The 23683-nt window shown below is 37.9% G+C and overlaps 3 protein-coding genes across 8 annotated transcripts in view; 1 reads left to right on the top strand and 2 right to left on the bottom strand.

Annotated features, from left to right (window-relative positions):
* Window positions 1–23683, bottom strand: part of LOC134841709 (potassium voltage-gated channel subfamily H member 6-like) — a 633879-nt gene that overhangs the window by 502372 nt on the left and 107824 nt on the right. The gene's annotated exons all lie outside the window — the stretch shown is intronic.
* The window catches only part of LOC134842828 (uncharacterized), a 554076-nt gene that overhangs the window by 215419 nt on the left and 314974 nt on the right, over window positions 1–23683 (bottom strand). The gene's annotated exons all lie outside the window — the stretch shown is intronic.
* The window catches only part of LOC134841874 (uncharacterized), an 82172-nt gene continuing 73551 nt past the window's right edge, over window positions 15063–23683 (top strand). For 2 of the 6 annotated variants that reach the window (XM_063857918.1, XM_063857923.1), the window contains exons 1-4: window positions 15232–15434; window positions 15764–15823; window positions 16577–16786; window positions 17346–17825. In XM_063857918.1, the coding sequence (XP_063713988.1) occupies window positions 15788–15823; window positions 16577–16786; window positions 17346–17825 (726 nt within the window). In that variant the 5' untranslated portion in view covers window positions 15232–15434; window positions 15764–15787. The other 4 variants (XM_063857920.1, XM_063857921.1, XM_063857919.1 and 1 more) reach the window with 4 other exon arrangements.

Below are 23683 nucleotides of genomic sequence, written 5' to 3' on the forward strand. Positions count from 1 at the left end.
TTTAATTAATATAAAGGTTTGATCCAAATGATCCGGTATCAAAGTCACTGTCTTTTCGTTTTATGGTTTTTTGTTCCTTTTTCTATACTTTTTTCTTGTTTTTGTTTCGCTTTTTGTCTTTTTGCTCGTGTTTTTGTCCCCCTTTCTGTGAGCCCTTCTCTGTTTGCTCTGTTCTGCTCTGATAATGCTGCTGGATGTTTCTTTCATTTCCCAGTCGGGTGTCCTCTGTCTCTGAGGTCTCCATCCCGAGTATACAACTTTCCCACTTGGCTGGTCACCTGTTTCAGTCAAGTCTCCCAGTAGTCCGCGGATGTTACAAGCTAACTGAAAACCCTTTCAACGCCCCTAACTCGGGCACCTGTTCAACGTTGCTGGTTTGATCAAGACGATCGGTATTACCGAAAACAGTATGCGTATACTATTTTAATTAAAATAAAGGTTCGATCCACCTAATCCGAAAGTCAAAGCCACTGTCCTTTTGTGTATTTTTTTTATTTTTTTTGTTCCTATTTCCAATCATTTATGATTTTTGTTTCGCTTTCTGTCTTTTACCCGTTTTGTCTTCTAGTGGACCCCATTACTTGTTTAGCTAGGCCTCGTTTCGAAATGCGCACCGGGAAGTTTTCTCAAGTTTTTTTAAAAAGCTATCACGGTACAACCGGAAGGCTTACACGTTCCCGCTGAACCGTACCACCGGTACTCTAGAATGGGCATGCAGCCCGGAGCTGTGTCAAGTGGGTTCGACTCCGTAGTCATGATGTCGTAAAAACACCCAGGAGCGCCATAAAAACACTATGTAACAGTCGCCTACTTCAGTCACATATGAGGCTTAATAAAAATAGGCCCTATAACCATTGGCTCAAGAGTCAGGGACACTATCTCTTGTGTTTTTCTACTTCAAGAACGGTCGGAGCCAATTCGGTTCGCTTGCGACATGAGACTAGAACCCGTTACAGCTTAGAGGCTACAACCAAAATATCCCCCCACTCTAGAAAATAAGAACGTCCCCATACTTAGGTCTCAAAATACCCAAAATACGCGAACGCCGTTAAAAACAGGGACGGAACAATCCGTTAAGTTACTTTTTATTGGACAGTGGAACTTTGATCCATTTCAGATGGATCAACCTAAAACTCGCCTTATCTCAACATAACAATCATAAAACACACTCGAGAAAATTAAACTGGGAACTCACATGTTGATGTACTCGAGTGCAGGGAGTAATTAAACTGGTAAGCAACTCAAGAATTAGGTAATATAACTAAATAGTTTGATACTGGTCAGTTTTGATAACAGAAGTAAGTTCTGGCTCTAGAATTTGAGTTTTGGTATGAACCATTGGGACACTCAAGTTGTCCACCTTTCCATTGAAGGTTCACTCTAGTTTATTCCGAATGGTCGCTCTTTCTTCTATTTATTGTCTCTCCTCCTATTTCGGGATAAGACCGCTCTACTCGTGTCCTATTTTTATGTCTGGAAATTGCGAATAGCAATTTCCCACTGTTTTTTTTGAGTAATTTCCCGCAATTGTAAATTCGGATGTTCTGATTTTTCACTTTGTGTTTTCAGTTGGTACGAGAAAACTGAGCACGACAGGCTCCATTCGAAATTTTGAAAATTAAAATTTCACTCCAAAATTACGTATTTTCGTGTCTCTCAAGGTCAAACTTCCAGACTTGACCGACTGGCACAATGGCAAATAAGCTTCTTTCAACCGATTTGGAACAATTTCTGAGAGAGAGAAGAGAGAGAGAGAAAGAACACTTGAATTACTATACAATAAAGAGCCGAGGCATCAGTGTAGCAAAGTGTAAATAATAAAATTGGTTATAAATTCATTGGTTACATCAAACAAAAACAAAACATCAGAAAACAAGCAATAAACAAAACAAAAAAATAAAATCGGTTACTGTTCGGAAATTGGTTGATTAAAGTATATGAAGTTTCGGATACTATAGAAAAATAAAGATTTAAGAATTAGGAACAAGCTGGTAATAAAACTTTACAAACAATTTTACAGATAGTTCAATTATACAGCGTATATACAGAGTATATACAGTTTCTCTTTCAAGCAATGTGTGAAAAATTAAACTGAATTAAAACATATAGAACTAGCAAAAACGGAAATCACGCCACGTATTTGTATTAGTACATATAGGATTGTTTCTCAATTCACTCACGTAAAATTCTTTCAATTTTTTCTTGAATTCTGTTTTCGATTTTTCTAAATTGCGCAAAATTATGGGCAGTGAATTCCATTTTTTAGAAGTCAAATGAAAAAATGATTTTTGTAGAGAAGCAGTCGAACAATGTTTGTCAAAAATAATTTGTTTCGTTCTTTCGTTGAGCCTATAATTGGCAGTCGGTAGTCTAAGTGTATTTTCAAAATCCTACTTTTTGTTTGTAAGATTTTGGTATAAGTATGTTATACACTTTAACTCAATTCTTTTCTCGATTCCAATGAACGATTTGCTAATGCGAAGAAGGGAAGAAGATTTAAATTTCGATCTGAAATATGTTCTTTTTAGCGACCAGTTCAACTGTTTCTCTAGAGATAGCATCAAAGTAGCATTATTTGTTGTTTTAAAAAATTGCTGAATAATCTAAATGTGATAAAACAAGACAATGAAGCAAGGCAACTAATGATAATGTCGGCAGTTGTTGTCCAATTGTATCAATAGTTTTAATCCCTTGGGCCATTCTTTGAAGAATTGTTTTGATTTGAGCATGAAAAGATAAACTTGAATTAAGAATTATGCCTAAATATTTGCATTCTGATTTTTTGGCTACATAATGCCCACTAATTACTTGTTTATTAGTATCCACATTTTTGCTATCATTTTTTTTGACAAAATGTTATAAATTCCGATTTAGATGCATTCAGATTCAATTGGTTCTCTGCAAAAAATTCCGTTAGATTATTGAGTGATTTTTGCAATCGATTCAAAGCATCCTCAGAAATTATAGAAGAGGAAAAAACCATACAGTCGTCAGCATATTGAACTAAAGTACAACCTTCATATAATCGCTCTTGTATGTCATTAACATATAAATTGAACAACAACGGACCAAGTACCGTTCCTTGTAGGACACCTCGTTTTATTTCAATCCAGTCTGAAAAAATTCCATTGACGTTTACTCTTCGAATACGTTTGTTTAGGAAGCTAGCAATTAAAGCATTTGCTCCATTTGAAAAACCGAGAGAAAGCATTTTTTCAATTAAAACTTCATGCGAAATAGAATCAAAAGCCTTGGACAGATCTAATAAAGCTGCATGTACGATTTTTTTTGAATCTATTTGATTTCGAATACTCTCTGTCACATAAACAAGAGCATCTTGTGTTGAAATGTTTTTGCGAAATCCGAATTGAAATGGTGTCATTATTTGAAATTTGTCAAGATGTTCTGTTATTTGGGCATGTAAAATTTTTTCAATTGATATTGGCCGATAATTGTTTGCATGCATTGGGTCATCTTTTTTAAACAAAGGGGTTACGTTTGTTTTTTTCAGTTCGATCGGGAAAATGTTCTCATCTAAGCAAGTATTTATGACAAAAGTTAAATGTGGAACTATATGCATTGGGTCATCTTTTTTAAACAAAGGGGTTACGTTTGTTTTTTTCAGTTCGATCGGGAAAATGTTCTCATCTAAGCAAGTATTTATGACAAAAGTTAAATGTGGAACTATAACTGATTTACCGTCAATGATTGCCCAAGCAGGTAGGGTACAAGGTCCGAAAGGTTTTCTAAAATTGATTTTTCGAACTATATCAAAGCATTGCTTCACTGTAATGTGTTGAAAATGGAAAGGTGCAGATTCAGAGGCAGATTTGTTGTAATTCGGCGGAGGCTTTTTAGCGCCGAAAAATTCGCCTAAGTTTGAAAAAATATAATTTAAATGATTGGCAATTTTTTTGTCTTGGGTTATCATTTCAATGAAGGAATTTCGTAAAACTGTAATTCGATTGTTGCCAGAACATGTACCTCTAACTTGGTTAATATATTTCCATTTTTGTTGGATAGTGCTGAGAAGTGAAAAATAATTTTTTCAATGATCGAGTTGTTTACTTCTAATCAATTGGCTCATTTGATTACGTAAAAACTGGTACTTTGACCAATTATCGCTTGTGCTTTGACTGCGATATGATCTGAAAGAATTCTGTTTCTTAGTCAACATTTGCTGACATTCTGAATCGAACCATTCCGTTTTCAACACGTTTTTTGGTTTAAAATTACGAACAAATTTTTTTTCAATAGGAGCATGTTGCTGTAGAGCACAAGAAATTAAATAAATCATCGTCGAGAACATGTTTTGTGCGTCTGTACATTGATATAAGAGATACCAAGGAAGAGCGGAGAGTGAATTGCAAAATTCATTTTTCTGATAATTTTTCTTATTGAAAGTCGAAATTATCCTCGGTAAAATTTTGCCGCATTTTATATCCGTCAAAATAAATGAAGCAAAATGGTCGGTTTTATAAGGTGTATCAAAACAAAATTCAATGCCGTTTGTTTCATAGTCACTGATTATGTAGTCGATATGAGTTTTTGTTGAGGAACTAATTCTTGTCTCATCGTATGGACAAAAAACCTTCAATCCATATGGAGTAATTATAGAATCTAAATTTTCTTTTTCTTTGCTATCCAGATAATTTATGTTATAATCACCCAGAAGCGTAAAACGGATTAGCTCTCCGCTTACGCGTTAATAGCGCGAATTATATCGCGTGTTACTTGTCCCAAATTGGCCAAAATGGCAATTTTTAAACCCCCATAAATTTACGAAAAATGATCACAGGTGAAATATCTTTTCAAATTAAAGCTCAGGACAACAATAGCTTTCGAATGATTTCAAAAAAATTTCGTCAAAAATGGCTAGTTAGAAAGTCGAAATTTGTCTGAAGAAAAAAACCCACTCCGAGCACAAATATTCCGTAACTTTCGTTAGCACCTGTCTAGATCAGTTTGACAATGCCGTTCACTCATGACCCCCTCACCTAACCCTTCGGCCCCCGGAGTTTTTGGTCTTAATTAATTTAAAAAGCTAAATAGTACCAGGCGGAGGATCGGTACGTTCCGCCTAATACAATACAGGACAATAAGACCTTCAACTTCTAACTGTTTCCTCAATTTCGTGGCATGGGAGGGTACTGATCCGCTCCAGATTTTCCACTGAAGTCTCCTTTCGTGAGATCTGCTAAGAGGTCTCCTTTCCTGCTAAGAGTCTTATCGTGTCCTGTTACCACGATAAGACGTCTCGTTTTTCTCGTGTTTTATATCGACCGTTTTTCGTTCAGTATCCCGTTGTGTGTTTTCTTTTTTCATCAAAAATGGCCGTTTCTGCATTTCTCAGAAATATACCGCTCAGAGTCGAAATTTTTGAAAATTAAAAGTTCCAGAATATTCTGACCCTTCTTTTTACTAATAAATGATCGTTAAGGCCTCTTTCGCAGTCGAACTGTGCCAATCCGAGGGAATGGCACACTGACTTTCTTGCCAAATATGGCCGTTCTTCTAATTTTCCGGGAAAAATTCCGTCGCAATTTTAAAATTTGAAATTCTAGAATATTCCGACCCTCCTTCACATTGATAACCTGTTCCTAAGGCCTTTATTGTTCCTTTATCAGTGCTATGGCGGGTTCGACTGTGCCAATCCGGGGGAATGGCACAAATAAAATACCCATCAATACAGTTTGCTCATATAAACTGTTATGGCCCGGCCCTATCCAGCTTGTGCAATGACTGTAACTTAACGGAAGGGCCCCTTTTGTAATTTTTATTATTCTATAAGTGGTGCTGAGGAGTGCAATCCTCTGCTTTAGGGGGTGCTAAAAACTTAAAAATACATCCAACATAGACAATTCTATCTGTGCTGTAATCGAGGAGGGTAGATTTTAATTGACAATTCTCTTGATGCATTAAAATAGACTTGATTTATTCATAAAATTTTGTCTATTTATATAGCGTTGGTATGGCCCTATCCAACCTGTGCACGTACCGTCGCATGACGGAACGGCCCATTTTAATTGACCCCCTTTTAAAAAAATTCTATAAGCGGTGACTGCAATAGCCTGACCTCATCATTCATTTCTCAATTAGCGGTCTTGACATCTGATAAGCGTGGTACACTACTCCGAAACGATCTCCTGGCTGCGAACACGAATAAACTGCATTACAAGAAGTACATTATTATGGATAAGAGGGTCCCGGAAAATGAGGAGTCGGACGATTTTAACGAAGATATACCTCTATAACTCTCCATAAATAACTCTCTAGCAAAACGCGAATGATCCATTCTGTGCAACGTCCTTCTTGTCACCTTTCAGCCGCTGTTCTTATACTTATTTCCTTTTTCGTAATTATTTTTAATTCGCTTGTCAAACTTTTAAAAAAGTTTAGTTTAAACAACAAAAAATGAGTGGAGCGCTTAGTCCGAAACAAACTCCCTTTTCGGAAGCCCGAGATCTCAAAAAATCAGGTATTATGTCATTTCCCAAACAAAACCTCAGAAATGAGAGATTGTCGGATATTGATTTTCAATCCATTGTTTCCGTTTCTTTTTTCCCATGCTTTGTTGGGTGAGTGAATAAGAGAAGCAGTCGAACAATGTTTGTCAAAAATAATTTGTTTCGTTCTTTCGTTGAGCCTATAATTGGCAGTCGGTAGTCTAAGTGTATTTTCAAAATCCTACTTTTTGTTTGTAAGATTTTGGTATAAGTATGTTATACACTTTAACTCAATTCTTTTCTCGATTCCAATGAACGATTTGCTAATGCGAAGAAGGGAAGAAGATTTAAATTTCGATCTGAAATATGTTCTTTTTAGCGACCAGTTCAACTGTTTCTCTAGAGATAGCATCAAAGTAGCATTATTTGTTGTTTTAAAAAATTGCTGAATAATCTAAATGTGATAAAACAAGACAATGAAGCAAGGCAACTAATGATAATGTCGGCAGTTGTTGTCCAATTGTATCAATAGTTTTAATCCCTTGGGCCATTCTTTGAAGAATTGTTTTGATTTGAGCATGAAAAGATAAACTTGAATTAAGAATTATGCCTAAATATTTGCATTCTGATTTTTTGGCTACATAATGCCCACTAATTACTTGTTTATTAGTATCCACATTTTTGCTATCATTTTTTTTGACAAAATGTTATAAATTCCGATTTAGATGCATTCAGATTCAATTGGTTCTCTGCAAAAAATTCCGTTAGATTATTGAGTGATTTTTGCAATCGATTCAAAGCATCCTCAGAAATTATAGAAGAGGAAAAAACCATACAGTCGTCAGCATATTGAACTAAAGTACAACCTTCATATAATCGCTCTTGTATGTCATTAACATATAAATTGAACAACAACGGACCAAGTACCGTTCCTTGTAGGACACCTCGTTTTATTTCAATCCAGTCTGAAAAAATTCCATTGACGTTTACTCTTCGAATACGTTTGTTTAGGAAGCTAGCAATTAAAGCATTTGCTCCATTTGAAAAACCGAGAGAAAGCATTTTTTCAATTAAAACTTCATGCGAAATAGAATCAAAAGCCTTGGACAGATCTAATAAAGCTGCATGTACGATTTTTTTTGAATCTATTTGATTTCGAATACTCTCTGTCACATAAACAAGAGCATCTTGTGTTGAAATGTTTTTGCGAAATCCGAATTGAAATGGTGTCATTATTTGAAATTTGTCAAGATGTTCTGTTATTTGGGCATGTAAAATTTTTTCAATTGATATTGGCCGATAATTGTTTGCATGCATTGGGTCATCTTTTTTAAACAAAGGGGTTACGTTTGTTTTTTTCAGTTCGATCGGGAAAATGTTCTCATCTAAGCAAGTATTTATGACAAAAGTTAAATGTGGAACTATATGCATTGGGTCATCTTTTTTAAACAAAGGGGTTACGTTTGTTTTTTTCAGTTCGATCGGGAAAATGTTCTCATCTAAGCAAGTATTTATGACAAAAGTTAAATGTGGAACTATAACTGATTTACCGTCAATGATTGCCCAAGCAGGTAGGGTACAAGGTCCGAAAGGTTTTCTAAAATTGATTTTTCGAACTATATCAAAGCATTGCTTCACTGTAATGTGTTGAAAATGGAAAGGTGCAGATTCAGAGGCAGATTTGTTGTAATTCGGCGGAGGCTTTTTAGCGCCGAAAAATTCGCCTAAGTTTGAAAAAATATAATTTAAATGATTGGCAATTTTTTTGTCTTGGGTTATCATTTCAATGAAGGAATTTCGTAAAACTGTAATTCGATTGTTGCCAGAACATGTACCTCTAACTTGGTTAATATATTTCCATTTTTGTTGGATAGTGCTGAGAAGTGAAAAATAATTTTTTCAATGATCGAGTTGTTTACTTCTAATCAATTGGCTCATTTGATTACGTAAAAACTGGTACTTTGACCAATTATCGCTTGTGCTTTGACTGCGATATGATCTGAAAGAATTCTGTTTCTTAGTCAACATTTGCTGACATTCTGAATCGAACCATTCCGTTTTCAACACGTTTTTTGGTTTAAAATTACGAACAAATTTTTTTTCAATAGGAGCATGTTGCTGTAGAGCACAAGAAATTAAATAAATCATCGTCGAGAACATGTTTTGTGCGTCTGTACATTGATATAAGAGATACCAAGGAAGAGCGGAGAGTGAATTGCAAAATTCATTTTTCTGATAATTTTTCTTATTGAAAGTCGAAATTATCCTCGGTAAAATTTTGCCGCATTTTATATCCGTCAAAATAAATGAAGCAAAATGGTCGGTTTTATAAGGTGTATCAAAACAAAATTCAATGCCGTTTGTTTCATAGTCACTGATTATGTAGTCGATATGAGTTTTTGTTGAGGAACTAATTCTTGTCTCATCGTATGGACAAAAAACCTTCAATCCATATGGAGTAATTATAGAATCTAAATTTTCTTTTTCTTTGCTATCCAGATAATTTATGTTATAATCACCCAGAAGCGTAAAACGGATTAGCTCTCCGCTTACGCGTTAATAGCGCGAATTATATCGCGTGTTACTTGTCCCAAATTGGCCAAAATGGCAATTTTTAAACCCCCATAAATTTACGAAAAATGATCACAGGTGAAATATCTTTTCAAATTAAAGCTCAGGACAACAATAGCTTTCGAATGATTTCAAAAAAATTTCGTCAAAAATGGCTAGTTAGAAAGTCGAAATTTGTCTGAAGAAAAAAACCCACTCCGAGCACAAATATTCCGTAACTTTCGTTAGCACCTGTCTAGATCAGTTTGACAATGCCGTTCACTCATGACCCCCTCACCTAACCCTTCGGCCCCCGGAGTTTTTGGTCTTAATTAATTTAAAAAGCTAAATAGTACCAGGCGGAGGATCGGTACGTTCCGCCTAATACAATACAGGACAATAAGACCTTCAACTTCTAACTGTTTCCTCAATTTCGTGGCATGGGAGGGTACTGATCCGCTCCAGATTTTCCACTGAAGTCTCCTTTCGTGAGATCTGCTAAGAGGTCTCCTTTCCTGCTAAGAGTCTTATCGTGTCCTGTTACCACGATAAGACGTCTCGTTTTTCTCGTGTTTTATATCGACCGTTTTTCGTTCAGTATCCCGTTGTGTGTTTTCTTTTTTCATCAAAAATGGCCGTTTCTGCATTTCTCAGAAATATACCGCTCAGAGTCGAAATTTTTGAAAATTAAAAGTTCCAGAATATTCTGACCCTTCTTTTTACTAATAAATGATCGTTAAGGCCTCTTTCGCAGTCGAACTGTGCCAATCCGAGGGAATGGCACACTGACTTTCTTGCCAAATATGGCCGTTCTTCTAATTTTCCGGGAAAAATTCCGTCGCAATTTTAAAATTTGAAATTCTAGAATATTCCGACCCTCCTTCACATTGATAACCTGTTCCTAAGGCCTTTATTGTTCCTTTATCAGTGCTATGGCGGGTTCGACTGTGCCAATCCGGGGGAATGGCACAAATAAAATACCCATCAATACAGTTTGCTCATATAAACTGTTATGGCCCGGCCCTATCCAGCTTGTGCAATGACTGTAACTTAACGGAAGGGCCCCTTTTGTAATTTTTATTATTCTATAAGTGGTGCTGAGGAGTGCAATCCTCTGCTTTAGGGGGTGCTAAAAACTTAAAAATACATCCAACATAGACAATTCTATCTGTGCTGTAATCGAGGAGGGTAGATTTTAATTGACAATTCTCTTGATGCATTAAAATAGACTTGATTTATTCATAAAATTTTGTCTATTTATATAGCGTTGGTATGGCCCTATCCAACCTGTGCACGTACCGTCGCATGACGGAACGGCCCATTTTAATTGACCCCCTTTTAAAAAAATTCTATAAGCGGTGACTGCAATAGCCTGACCTCATCATTCATTTCTCAATTAGCGGTCTTGACATCTGATAAGCGTGGTACACTACTCCGAAACGATCTCCTGGCTGCGAACACGAATAAACTGCATTACAAGAAGTACATTATTATGGATAAGAGGGTCCCGGAAAATGAGGAGTCGGACGATTTTAACGAAGATATACCTCTATAACTCTCCATAAATAACTCTCTAGCAAAACGCGAATGATCCATTCTGTGCAACGTCCTTCTTGTCACCTTTCAGCCGCTGTTCTTATACTTATTTCCTTTTTCGTAATTATTTTTAATTCGCTTGTCAAACTTTTAAAAAAGTTTAGTTTAAACAACAAAAAATGAGTGGAGCGCTTAGTCCGAAACAAACTCCCTTTTCGGAAGCCCGAGATCTCAAAAAATCAGGTATTATGTCATTTCCCAAACAAAACCTCAGAAATGAGAGATTGTCGGATATTGATTTTCAATCCATTGTTTCCGTTTCTTTTTTCCCATGCTTTGTTGGGTGAGTGAATAAGCTGCTGTTCAGCGCATCGTGCTAGGGGATTGTTTTCTTATTGGTACCTTTTCATATTTACCAGATCAAATAGACCGAGTTCAAAACTAAGCACGATTTTTTGGTATAATTGACGAAATTGAACCTATATGCGAAATTATCCGCAAGTCTGACCAGGCCTTACGCAAAATAACCGAGACCGGGTATCTCCATCAGCTATATCATCTACCACGCAGAATGGGTTATGCCGCGGATACGCTGCGATCCAGAAACGCTGGAGTTATGTAGACTAAAATGGAACAAGACTGCTCATATCAGGGCGAAGCCCTGAATGTTCCGACTACCTTTTAAGGTTTATGGAGCAGTAGTAACATAAAAAAATGAATGAATTAAAATAAAATGAAAAAAAAAAGTTCCAAAATTTGAAGTTTTTTTTGTGAAATCATCCCCCCACACGCCATTTAAAGTACCAAAGAATCGATTCCGCTCATTGTAGCAAATCAATTATGGCAAATAAGCTTCTTTCAACCAATTTGGACTAATTTCTAAGACGGATTAGCTCTCCGCTTACGCGTTAATAACGCGAAATATATCGCGCGTGAATCATCAGGCTCAAAAATTTCTGTACTTTTATTTTCCGCATCCTTATTTTCAGGTATACCCTTGAAACTTAACTCATGGTCATAATCAATTTTCGTTTTAACAACATCGCTATACTTAGCTACGGTTTGCTGGGGCTGTCTACATGAGAGAACTTCCTCCACCATAGTCCGAGTACTTTCCACACTCTCCTTGAGCTCCGTGATATCCCTGCTCATTTCCTTTGTATCAATTGCATCAATTGGAGGGCTCTGTAGACAGCTGCTACATGTAAAGGTCATATTTGCCCTCTCCAAAAACTTGAACTCATCCTTCGAATATCCCATGCAAGTATTATGTGTCCACCTCTCGCATTAGATCCAGTTCTCCCCTTTCGACATGTTACATATGGTGCAGCACTCCTGCTGCTTCGATGCTAGTCGAGTTCTAGCTGACGATCCAGGCATAACGTTATGTGAAACTATTTAATGAGCGGCAACCCGTCCCTGATGCACCCCTCCGGCCACCAGCAACTTTGTCATTAACGTGCTTAAATACTCAAACAACACTCGAGGGAGGGTACCTTACCAACCACCAAAACACTCGACCTTTCGATCATAAATGATATAAATCAATGTGAAACATCAACAATAGGAAGGTCAGATCCCATCCCGTCCGGAAATAATATATAACCTGTCGTTTTACTTTTTTTTTTACTGTTGTTCTTTTTTAGATTTTTTACTGTTTGTATTTTTTTGTTCTCAAGTAAATTTGTTTTGGCGTTGGCTTAGTTATATACTATTTTGCTCGGTTTTACGCTTTCTCTTTAATTGTTTTTGACCGAGTTCAGAACTAATAGACCGAGTTCAGAACCGAGTTAAATAGACCGAGTTCACAACTAAGCACGATTTTTTGGTATTATTGACGAAATTGAACCTATTTGCGAAATTATCCGCAAGTCTGACCAGGCCTTGCTACGCAAAATAACCGTGACCGGGTATCTCCATCGACTATATCATCTCCTACCACGCAGAACGGATTGTGCCGCGGATACGCTGCCACCCAGAAAAGCTGGAGTTATGTAGACTAAAGTGGAACAAGACTGCTCATATCAGGGCGAAGCCCTGAATGTTTCGACTACCTTTTAAGGTTTATGGAGCAGTATTAACATAAAAAATAAATGAATTAAAAAAAAAAAGTTCTAAAATTTGAAGTTTTTTTTGAAATCATCCCCCCACACGCCATTTAAAGTACAAAAGAATTGATTTCGCTCATTGTATCAAATCAATTATGGCAAATAAGCTTCTTTCAACCGATTTGGAATATTTTCTAAAACGGATTAGCTCTCCGCTTACGCGTTAATAGCGCGAAATATATCGCGTGTTAATTGTCCCAAATTGGCCAAAATGGCAATTTTTAAACCCCCATAAATTTACGAAAAATGATCACAGGTGAAATGTCTTTTCAAATTTAAGCTCAGGACAACAATAGCTTTTGATTGATTTTAAAAAAATTCCGTCAAAAATGGCTAGTTAAAAAGTCGAAATTTGTCTGAAGAAAAAAAACCCACCCGAGCACAAATATTCCGTTACTTTCGTTAGCACCTGTCTAGATCAGTTTGACAATGCCGTTCACTTATGTCTCGAGTCCATTACTGGTTCAGCCCTGTCGCCGTCTAAACGCCTGCAGTGTTCACTGCCTGTGGCTAAAGTTGGCCTCGGACTTCAAATTTCTTCTTCGATCGCCCCAGTGGCCTTCCTCGGGTGCTACATTGACACCAAATATCTCTCTGACCGGATCTTTCACAACAACACGGTGCCCTCCACCGTATTGAATTGTTCGTCCTCCCTCGCGGCGAGTTTCTCAGTGACAACACTGACATTCTTTTAATGGCCCTCAAAGCACAAATGAGTTTTTCAAGCGTACTTGATTCCAAGTCTTGGTCCGAGCTCACGTCATTCGCCGCTACGCCCCGAGACACAGCCAGACTGCTCTCCTGTTCGCTCCCCAACAGTGGTGACTGGCTTTCGGCAGTCCTCTGAAGGCGCTAGGGTTAACCCTTCCTGCAGCCGAGTTTCGTTTTGCAGTTTGCTATCGACTCAGAGTTCCCCTACTCAACAGCGAGTCTACGTGCCCGAAATGTTCCAGGACTCTAGATACGTTTGGCGATCACGCCCTCGCTTGCGCAGCCGACAGAGACCGGATATCGCGCCATGACAAACTGTGCGATGTCGTTTTCAACAGCGCCACTAAGGCAGCTCTCTCCCCCGTTTTAGAAAAAGCCAATCTCACTTCTTCTCGCTCTCGCCCGGGAGACATTTATCTCCCCTGTCGGTCTCGAGGTCGTCCAGCCGCTCTGGACTTGACTGTCATTAGTTCCCTGCAGTCATCTACTTTGCAAAGTTTTGGAACTAGTGCCGATGAAGCTGGCATCTCGTTTGTGCCACTCTGTCGAGGCCCTTGGTGGGTGGTCGCCCATTGCCGCTAAAACCATTCGTCTCATTGCTTCGATGGCAGCAGCGCGCTCTGCCTGTGCCGACCCCGGGTAAGCTGCTTGCTATCTTAGGCAACAGCTGTCAGTTGTCCTGCAAAAAGATAACTCCACCCTCCTCCTGTCCCGGTACTGCTCATGCGTGTTTTTTCTGTTCTATGCAAATTTGGTAACGTTTTTCTGTGTATCTGGCGTCATTGTAAATTTGTTTCTGTTATTTTGTATGTATGGCATTTTATAAGCCCGCGGGTAAACGCCAAGCTCCTGAATTTACTTATTAATGTTACGAAAGTCGGAACAAAAACAACTCTCGAAGGGAAAATACAGAGTCACTTAATTTGGAAATATGTATTGGATGTTTTATCCGATATAAATAAAAGTTTTGTTGTTGTTGTTGTTGTTGGTCAGATGTTGCAGTCGTAGATTTTACCCCCAGTTCACAGCGCTAGGATTCAAAAAGAGACCGGGGTCTGCATATATTTAATGTTCTGTCTCCCTACGTTCTTTCCTTTCGAGGCCCTTCAAGCTGTATAAAAAGGAACTGGCAGCTACAACCATCGCCTTTTTTATCTTAAACACAAGTGACATACTATACAAGTAGCCGGTAAAACCTGTTAAAACTGGTAAAGCTGCTCTAGGTCTGGAAAAAAGCTTGAAAATATTGAACAAATCACTTTTTTTAAGGAATATAACAGATTGCTTGAAACTTACTTGAAGCTTAGAATTTAAAAAAATAATTCTTTTTACCATTCCCAACTAATCAATGGCCATTCCTAACGGATTTTGCGGCGCCCCAGATAAAATTAAAGAAATGGATGTCTCGAAATCCAATAATATGTAAATAGTCCCAATGTCAAGTTATCGGGGGCTGATTTTCATTTTTTATTAACACGACGTTTGAAAGCAGCATAAGTGCAAAGGTACTAGCTAATTTCCAGATTGTGGTAGCATGATATCAGTTAGAGTTATGAGCGTAATTTACAAATCCCCACCCATCACCGAATTTTTTGCAATATGAATATCAACCAATTGTCTTAGCTTCAATCAATGAATTTCTTTATTTTACATAAAAAGAATGTGGATATTCTTAAAGCGACGCGAGCATGTTTTTTCTAAACTTCAGGCGGTATGTCATCTTGTGAAAATTTCTGCAAACGTGGATGAGAAGGAGTTATCGTTCTCTTTACCAATGCATATTCGCAGCTAGTCTTTCATTATGCATCCTGTTGTAAATATGTGGCTTAAAGCAAGAGAATAGAAAGAGGTCATCACTTTTTTTGCAAATGGTATGTAGCCTCATGGTTAAGCTACAGAATGCATTAGAAAGTAGAAGTGGAAAAAGTAAAAATTTCAGCTAAATGCACATTGAGTATTACAATTTACAATTCACGTTGCGCGCGATTCTTTTTCTGTATGACTGAAAAAAATTAAAATAGAATTCGAAAGGATAAAATATTCCTAGCAACAAACCAATTGTAGCTTATCTTTAAATGTACAGGTTAGTTGTTCTTTTTTTGGATTTTGTTACCAATGTTTTGTCGGCTCTCATTCGTCAAAAGTTACTGTTTTTTTGTTTTGTTGCTCCAGAGTGAAAAAAATGAGTTCGATTTGCCACTGAATCGCTTGGACATCATGTTGTACAAAATTTTGCTTCGATAACATGTATCAAATCATAAGCAATTTATAATACTTCTAAGCGATCAATTTAAATTTTAAATTTCAACTATTGCGGTGACATAGAATCATTTTTGGCCGGAGTTCTTGTTCACTTATGCTTGTATTTTGAAATTAAGATGCTGCTGGTGAAATGTTTTTTTTTTATTTAAGTGAAAAGAAGATTCAAGCTGAAATATGGATCACCAAAGCACGATTGAGACAGCTATCTTGGTGAGATGATAGTTTTTGTATTTTGCAAGTTTTTTTTGTTTTCGTCCGAATCAGGCGAAATGGTTAATTGAAGATCATGTTTTGGTGCATACAGAGGTGAAATTGTTTGCAATTTAGAAGAGAGCGGTGATACGAGGCAGAGAGCTTATTGTTATTTATTTTCTTATTTTTCACTGCGGGATATGACCTAAAAGCAGCTGCTTTTCATCAGTTTGAAGTTATTTCGGGAGTGGTGGTGAACTGGGTACGTCTCCGCCTCTCAATCGAAAGGTCTGATATTCGAGACCCGCCGTGCTCCTTGCTTGAGGGTGAGGCAACATGACCCAGCCCAGAAAAATAGCCAACAAAATTTATAGAGTTCTAAAGCATTGGCGCAACAGCGCTTGTCCGCGAAAAGCTTTTTAAAAATTAAAGCTTAAAATTTTTACCCATTTGGTAAAGTGCTGTCAGACAATTATACTAGGCTTGCAAATCAGGGCTGAAAATTTGAAATCTCAAATCCTTGTAGTTTTCGAGAAAATTTTAATAATCACTAAAAAAGTTTTAATTACTAATAATTTAAAAAAATGAATCTTGAAGTTTTTTCATTAGGTAGACTCTAAGTGGACATTCTCTGTGCCCTTTGTCTATCCACTCCAAAGTCTGGTGCTCATAATATTGGCATAATTTTTCCATTTCTTGTAAATATATATTTGTTATATGCTGATGTTGTTTGTTATAACTTATGGAGAAATAAATTTTTTTTGTTCTCAGCTGGGGAATCAGATGGACGTGAATGCATCTGCAACGTGTGCTGCAGAATCCTTCATCACCATGGGACCTTTTATGACCTATTCATCTCATACTCAACAGCCGCAAACTTGCACCAACAGTGAAGAGCAGCAGCAGAAGCACAATACCATGTATCATCAGCAACCTATTGCATCAACAGCTCGTTCTGGCAATGAGATGGACATTCTGCAGGTACGCTTTAAGATAAACTTAGTGAGTTGATCCGGCCAAGGTTGGGGCTAACTCAGAGTAATTTCTGATTAGGTACACCGTCTGTTTGTCACGCTATCTTATTTTCGGCCGTATAGTTTCGTGCAACTCCGTAGTCTAAAACCGATCTTTATCTTACTCTTGATTTCTAGGCCTCAGATATTAATAAAATACCGGGTAAAACGCGATTAGTAGGAGAATAACTTTATTCCATATTATCTCAAAGCTGTCTGTGACTGCAAACAGTCAGGTCTTTTATAGATATAAAAGTTAGTTATGGAATATGATTTGCAATAAATACTTTACAGCAATGTTTAATACAAAAAATGTAAAACGTGAATTTAAATATAACTCCAAAGGGGTTGCACCAGTTTGAATTGCGACTACTCTAGTTTTTTTTTGGATAAACATAAAAAGTTAACAGGGAAAAATTCCCCACGGTGATGCATATGTGTAAAAGACAGATAATCGAAGGGTTGGCTGATCTGGATGAAAGTTATAACGACCTGTTATTTGATTGATCTTCCGAGTTTTTATTAAGGCCGCATTGCATCTAGCCGATATATCAGAAGAAGAGCTCAAAGCCGAAGAGCTGAACACATCTCTTTTTCCGACGCAAGAGTTGCAACAGGATCAAGGCGGTGGCAGAGGAATCTCGTCATACACATCCTTAGCTCAACTGCAATCGACCGGACTATGCATGGACCCTGAATATCAATGTGCGTCCTCAATTTACACTAACCAATCGCAACCTCATTTAATACCGTGTCAGAGCAGTTCAATCCAGCAACCAGGAATTGTAATGACATCGCAGGTGCAACCTCAAAATAGTGCAGTATTTGCAGCAAATGCGCCGTCGGTAGCTAAGAAACGAAAAGGGTCAAATTCGACGGGGTCATCGTGCTCTCCAAATGAAGGTCTGCCTAGGCCAAGAGGAAGGCCGAAAAGTCCGAAGGGTGCACCGAAGAATACTCCAAAGAAAAAACCACAGCCTTTCATATCAACCTACAATGGTCAAAAGGTATACTTCTCTCCCTGAAAGTTCCTTGTGTCCGAAATCTTTTGAAATATTTTTTTTGATAGATCTTTTTTTACCCGAATAACTTGTTTTAGTTACAGTTTTTGAGGTACTACGTTCGTTGTTTATGAGTCGATCACCGTAGTTCAGTCTCTCATACAGGTTGTGATAATGTTTTTTCAGGCAAAGTCTTAAAATTTGTTCAGGCTCAATTTTTTTACGCGGTTTGACTCTTGATCTCTTTTCAAGTTCAGTTCACTTCCTTTCTTTAGGGCAAACTCTACTATCGAACAGCAGTAGTGTAAAGTTCACAAAAATTGTGATCGACTTATAGTTTCAAAAGTGGAATTTGTCAGATTTCCCAGCGAAGTAGAAAATTTACTGATTGATGCTATTCCGTACTTGAATTTGTCTCACGTTTATTCTCGCAAAATGCGGTAAAATCATTTAATAATGTCATGATTTATTGCAAACTAATTAGTAATATATTTGATTTCTGTGAGCAACTAAGAAACAAGTTAAGATATAAAAAATCAATATCTTGTCTTAAATATCTGGCGACCATAGCTCAATGTCCCAAGCTCAGGACCTATCTTCAGCAATCAATTTACGGCCAATCTCAAAGACCCTATCTGAAGGTCCCAACTTCAGGACGTATCGCCAGGACTCAATTTCGGGGCCAATCTTAAGGTACCCCATCCGAGGTTCCCAATCTCAGGACCTATCTCCAGGACCATCTTCGGGGCCAATCTCAGGACCGCATCTGAAGGGACCCAGTCTTAAGGATCCTATCTCAAGGTGCCAATCCGAGGTCCTATCTTTGGCACGCAATCCCAGGGCCTATCTGCAGGACACTGTTTCAGAGTCCAACTCCGGGGCCAATCTCGAGGACCCCATCTGAAGGTCCGGACCTCAACATCTCAACTTGAAAAACTCAGGCGAGATCCATCTTGAAAGTATTTTTTGTACCAATTTTGTGCTTAAACCTGAGAAATTATAGTCATTCTACAAAAATTTCAGACCAAAAAGTTGAATGATTTAAAAAAAGAACGTTCTACCCATATTCATGCTATAGTTCAAAACTTAAATTGTGCTAAAATGTGTGCTACATTTCTTGTTAAAAAAAATTTCTACAAGCTCAGATGTGAATTGTTAATGTTCATTTTTTTGTTAATCCTCAGGGTACTAAGGTGGAACTTAACAAAAAAAAGAGGTTTCCCATATACAAAAAAAAAACTAAGACAAAACCCGATAGCCAAATGTTTTTTTTTAGCCCAAAACTCGTGCTCCAAATTTTTAAAAGCCTTTTTATTTCCTGATCTGAGGGAAAAAACATCAATCGTAAAACGTTTTCGACATTATGACATCATCAGTAACTAAAAAATAGCAAAATTGTAAAAATTAAAAGCACATTAAAAATAGGAAAACTGGAAAGCAATTAAAAACAGATAGAACTGTGATAAACAAGTTTGATTTCCTTTTATTTCCTTAACTCGCACAACTAAAAATGGTTTTACTAACCACATCTACGAAAGTATATACGAAATTTTTTGAAAGTCTCAAATTTTTTAAAACTCAATCGAACTCCAAAAAAAACTTCAAAAGTTTCACCGCTTAGTCTTTAACCAGAATTCAAAGCGCTGATGACTGCGTGAACTGTATCTCATTTCATTTACTTATCCACCGAGTTAACCCTAGGGTTGGTTGACCTCAACAAAAAAAGTCAAGATTAATTATAGTAATTTTTTAAAGAAAACTCAAAGCTTCATTTAACAGAAATACTGAGCTATCGCTGCCATCCGAGCTCTTAAAATCTAAGCCGACATAGTTTACTGAACAACTTCTCTTAAGTCTACTTTTTTGTAATGGATCCAATGAAAGCAATCTTACAATTTCGGGGCCAATCTCAGGAATTTATCGGCCCCGATAAATTCCTGAGCTAACGAGGAAAATAGCCAACTCAAGCGAAATCGAGTATGTTAAGCTTAGTTTCGAGGAGGTAATCATTTGTTGCGGTTTGCTCGATAAGTTCGCAGACGACTTGGACGCGTTTTCCACTTAAGAAACAGAAGACTGCCTCGACACCTTCAACGCTTTCGAAAACGAAATTGCGACCTACTAATCAATGTTAGGAAGTACGAAAAGGTCTTAACAAACGATGGTTCAATTTCCACAAGGTCAAACAGCGCACTCAGAAAACTAGGCACATCTGCATCAGCCAATGTACCAATAGGAAGCTCAATTATCACTGAAAACTTTGTCAACAGCGTCATCAAAACTACGGCTGCCGACTTTTCATTTTACACGTCCAACTACGGTTTGTACTTTCGAATTAGACGCTACTCAACGCTAGTTTCCCACCTTTACGAGGAATTAACAGAGCTTTAGATAAATTAATCAATGGTGTCATCACTACCTCTGCAACTGATTTCGTATCAGTCTCACCTACTGCAAACCTGGGTATTATTGCGCTACTCTATGATACAACTTCTTGCCTCCACCAGTTTCCAATGAAAATCCTACTTGGAACGACAACTCAACACAGAGAGCCCAGATGTGAACTGGTAATAACAGATATGTACTGCTAACAACTTCTTTTGCGAATAGTCCAGTTATGTTATCTGAACAGTTCGTTGCCAACCACTTCAACGATAATCATAGGACTAACTCGCAATTACACGACCAACAACGCAACAGTCTTTTCGAGTCAGCAACAACGTTACCAATAAAAACAATTCAGCAACAACGTTACCAATTACCCGACTACTGGTATCACCTACAGTTTGAAAGGATGCAAGTTACCGGATGTAAAATTACAAAAGTTTGACGGCAACCCACTGGAGTGGAACAATAGTTTGAATTCTTTCAGACTGCGATAGGCAACAATCCACGTCTAAGCCCTGTTGAGAAATTTACTTACTTGCAAACTTTATGGTGTACTGAAAATGCTAAATCCTTAATAGATAGCTACGGAATTAACTTCTCAATACGAACAGGCAGCACTTGAATTGGTGCGTACATACGGTAACCCCAAATGTCGTGTCAGCATTCATCAGGGAACTCTAAAAGTTTGACAAATTGATACTAAGCAAACCTCATCTAAAGGGACTCAGTCTTAAGGACCCCATCTCAAGGTGCCAATCCTAGGCTTTATCCTCAGAACGCGATCCTCAAGACCTATTTGGAGGACTCAATTTCAGGACCCATCTTTGGTGCCAATCTTTAGGATACTATCTGAGGGTCCCAATCTCAGGGCTCATCTTCAAGACCCGATCTCAGGAGCCAACTTCGGGGGCCAATCTCAAGGACCCCATCTGAAGGTCCCAACTTCAGAGCTCGTCATGAGGACCCCATCTCAAGGTGCCACGCCCTATCCTCAAAACGCGATCTCTTAGACCATTTCGCAGGACACGGTTCCAGGAGCATCTTCAGAGCCAATCTCAAGGATCCCGTCTGAATTGTGCTAATTTTTGTGCTTCTTTTCTTGTTAAAAAAAATTTATACAACCTCAGATTTGAGTTTTTAATGTTCATTGTTTTGTTAATCCTAAGGGTACTAAGGTAGAACTTAACGAAAAAAAAACAGGTTCCCGTATACAAAAAAAAACTAAGACAAAACCCGATAGTCAAATATTTTTAGCCTGAAGTTCGTGCTTCAAATTTTCAAAAGCCTTATTATTTCCTTCACTCATAATTAAAAAGCGATTTACAAACCACATCTACGAAAGTATATACGAAATACTCTTTAAACTACCTCATAGCTCCAACGAAGCCAACCTTACAACAACTGCCTAATCAATGGAGACGCCGCTACAGTACTTTCGAGGAGCTTGAGGAAAACGTAACGAGGCAAATAGCCAACTCAAGCAAAATCGACTATGTTAAGCTTAGTTTCGAGGAGGTAAGCATTTGTTGCGACTTGCTCGATAAATTCGCAGACGACTTGGACACCTTTTCCACTCAAGAAGCAGAAGACTGCCTCGACACCTTCAACGCTATGAAAACGAAAGTGCGACCTACTAATCAATGTTAGGTAGTACGGAAAGGTCTCAACAAACGATGGTTCAATTTCCACAAGGTCAAACAGCGCACTCAGAAAACTAGGCACATCTGCAACAGCCACTGTACCTGTAGGAAGCTCAAATACCACTGAAAACTTGGTCAACAGCGTCATCAAAACTCCGGCTGTCGTTTTTTTATTTTACAAGTCCAACTACGGTTTTTACTTTCGAATTAGACGCTAGTCAACGCTAGTTTCCTACCTCTACGAGGAATTAACAGAGCTATAGATCAAATAATCAACGGTGTCGCCACTACCTCTGCAACTGATTTCATATCAGTCTCACCTTCTGGAAACCTGGGTATTTTCGCGCTTTTCTTTAACTTCTGATATAACTTCTCGCCTCCACCAGTTTACAATGAAATTTCTACTTGGAACGACAACTCAAGACAGGAAGCCCTGATGTCAACTGGCAATAACAGATATGCTCTACTAACAACTACTGCGAATAGTCCAGTTACTTCATCTGAACAGTTCGTTGAAAACCACTTCAACGATCCCCATTGGACTACTTCGCAATCACACGACCACCAACGCAACAGTCTTTCCGGCAACGAATAAAGACAAGTCAACAACAACGTTACCAATTATCCGACTACTGGCATCACCTACAGTATGAAAGGATTCAAGTGGCCGGACATAAAACTACAATTTGACGGCAACCCACTGGAGTGGAACAACTGGTTTGAACTCTTTCAGACTGCGATAGGCAACAACCCACAACTAAGCCTGTTGAGAAAATTACTTATTGCAACCATTATGTACTGGTAATGCTAAATCCTTAATAGATAGCTACTGAATCAACTCTTCTCAATACGAACAGGCAACACTTGGATTGGTGCGTACATATGGTAACCCAAATATGTGGTGTCAGCGTTCATCAGGGAACTCGGAAAGTTTGACAAATTGAAACTAAGCGAACCACAAGGATTTATCAGTTACGCTGCTTTCATACGGAAACTAAGTCACAACTTCGAAGTCAACGGCTACACCGCTGATCCGAATTCTAGTAATCTGACTCGAATTGCTGGCTCAAAGCTCCCAGTAAGTCTACTAATGAAGTGGGAAGATCACTGCGTGCTGCACGACCTCGATGGGCGCGTGCCGAAGACGCTATCTAAACTCATTGAGAGGGAGTAGGGGCCCCCTCGGAACATCAGACATTTGGCCAGTTTAGCGGTTACTTTTTAAAAAAATTAGACGGGTGCTCAAAAACTGTTAGAATTCCCTAATTTTTTGCATGCGACCCTAGATCATGGAAATAATGGCAGTTTATTAATGCCACTTTTTATGGCTTTAATTTTGAGAAGGGTTTTGGTCATTTTTGCCCTTTTCCCAAGTACCTCAAGTGATTTTTTCAATTACCTGTAATTCAGTAAATTTTTCGGCGTTGGTCAAGAAGAGCTTTCTAATAGTGCCTAAGAGATGTGGTATGATGCTTTAAACCGTTTGGCATAACTTTTTTTTGCTTTCGTGAAAAATAAAAATTCCACTTTTTAAGACGGTCATCTAAGGTTCGAAAAATGAAAAATTTTCTAATCTGAAAATAATGGATTCTGAGTGGCAAAAACGATGGAGCTCCTTTTTTAAAAAGGAAACCCGATAGCCAAATGTTTTTTTTAGCCCAAAAATTGTGCTCCAAATTTTCAAAAGCCCTTTTATTTCCTGATCTCAGGGAAAAAACATCAATGGTAAAACGTTTTCGACATTCTGTCATCATCAGTAACTAAAAAATAGCAAAATTGTGAAAATTAAAAGCACATTAAAAATAGGAAAACTGGAAAGCAATTAAAAACAGATAG

The sequence above is a fragment of the Symsagittifera roscoffensis genome, chromosome 3, assembly GCF_963678635.1.
Source record: "Symsagittifera roscoffensis chromosome 3, txSymRosc1.1, whole genome shotgun sequence".
NCBI classification, from domain to species: domain Eukaryota; kingdom Metazoa; phylum Xenacoelomorpha; order Acoela; family Convolutidae; genus Symsagittifera; species Symsagittifera roscoffensis.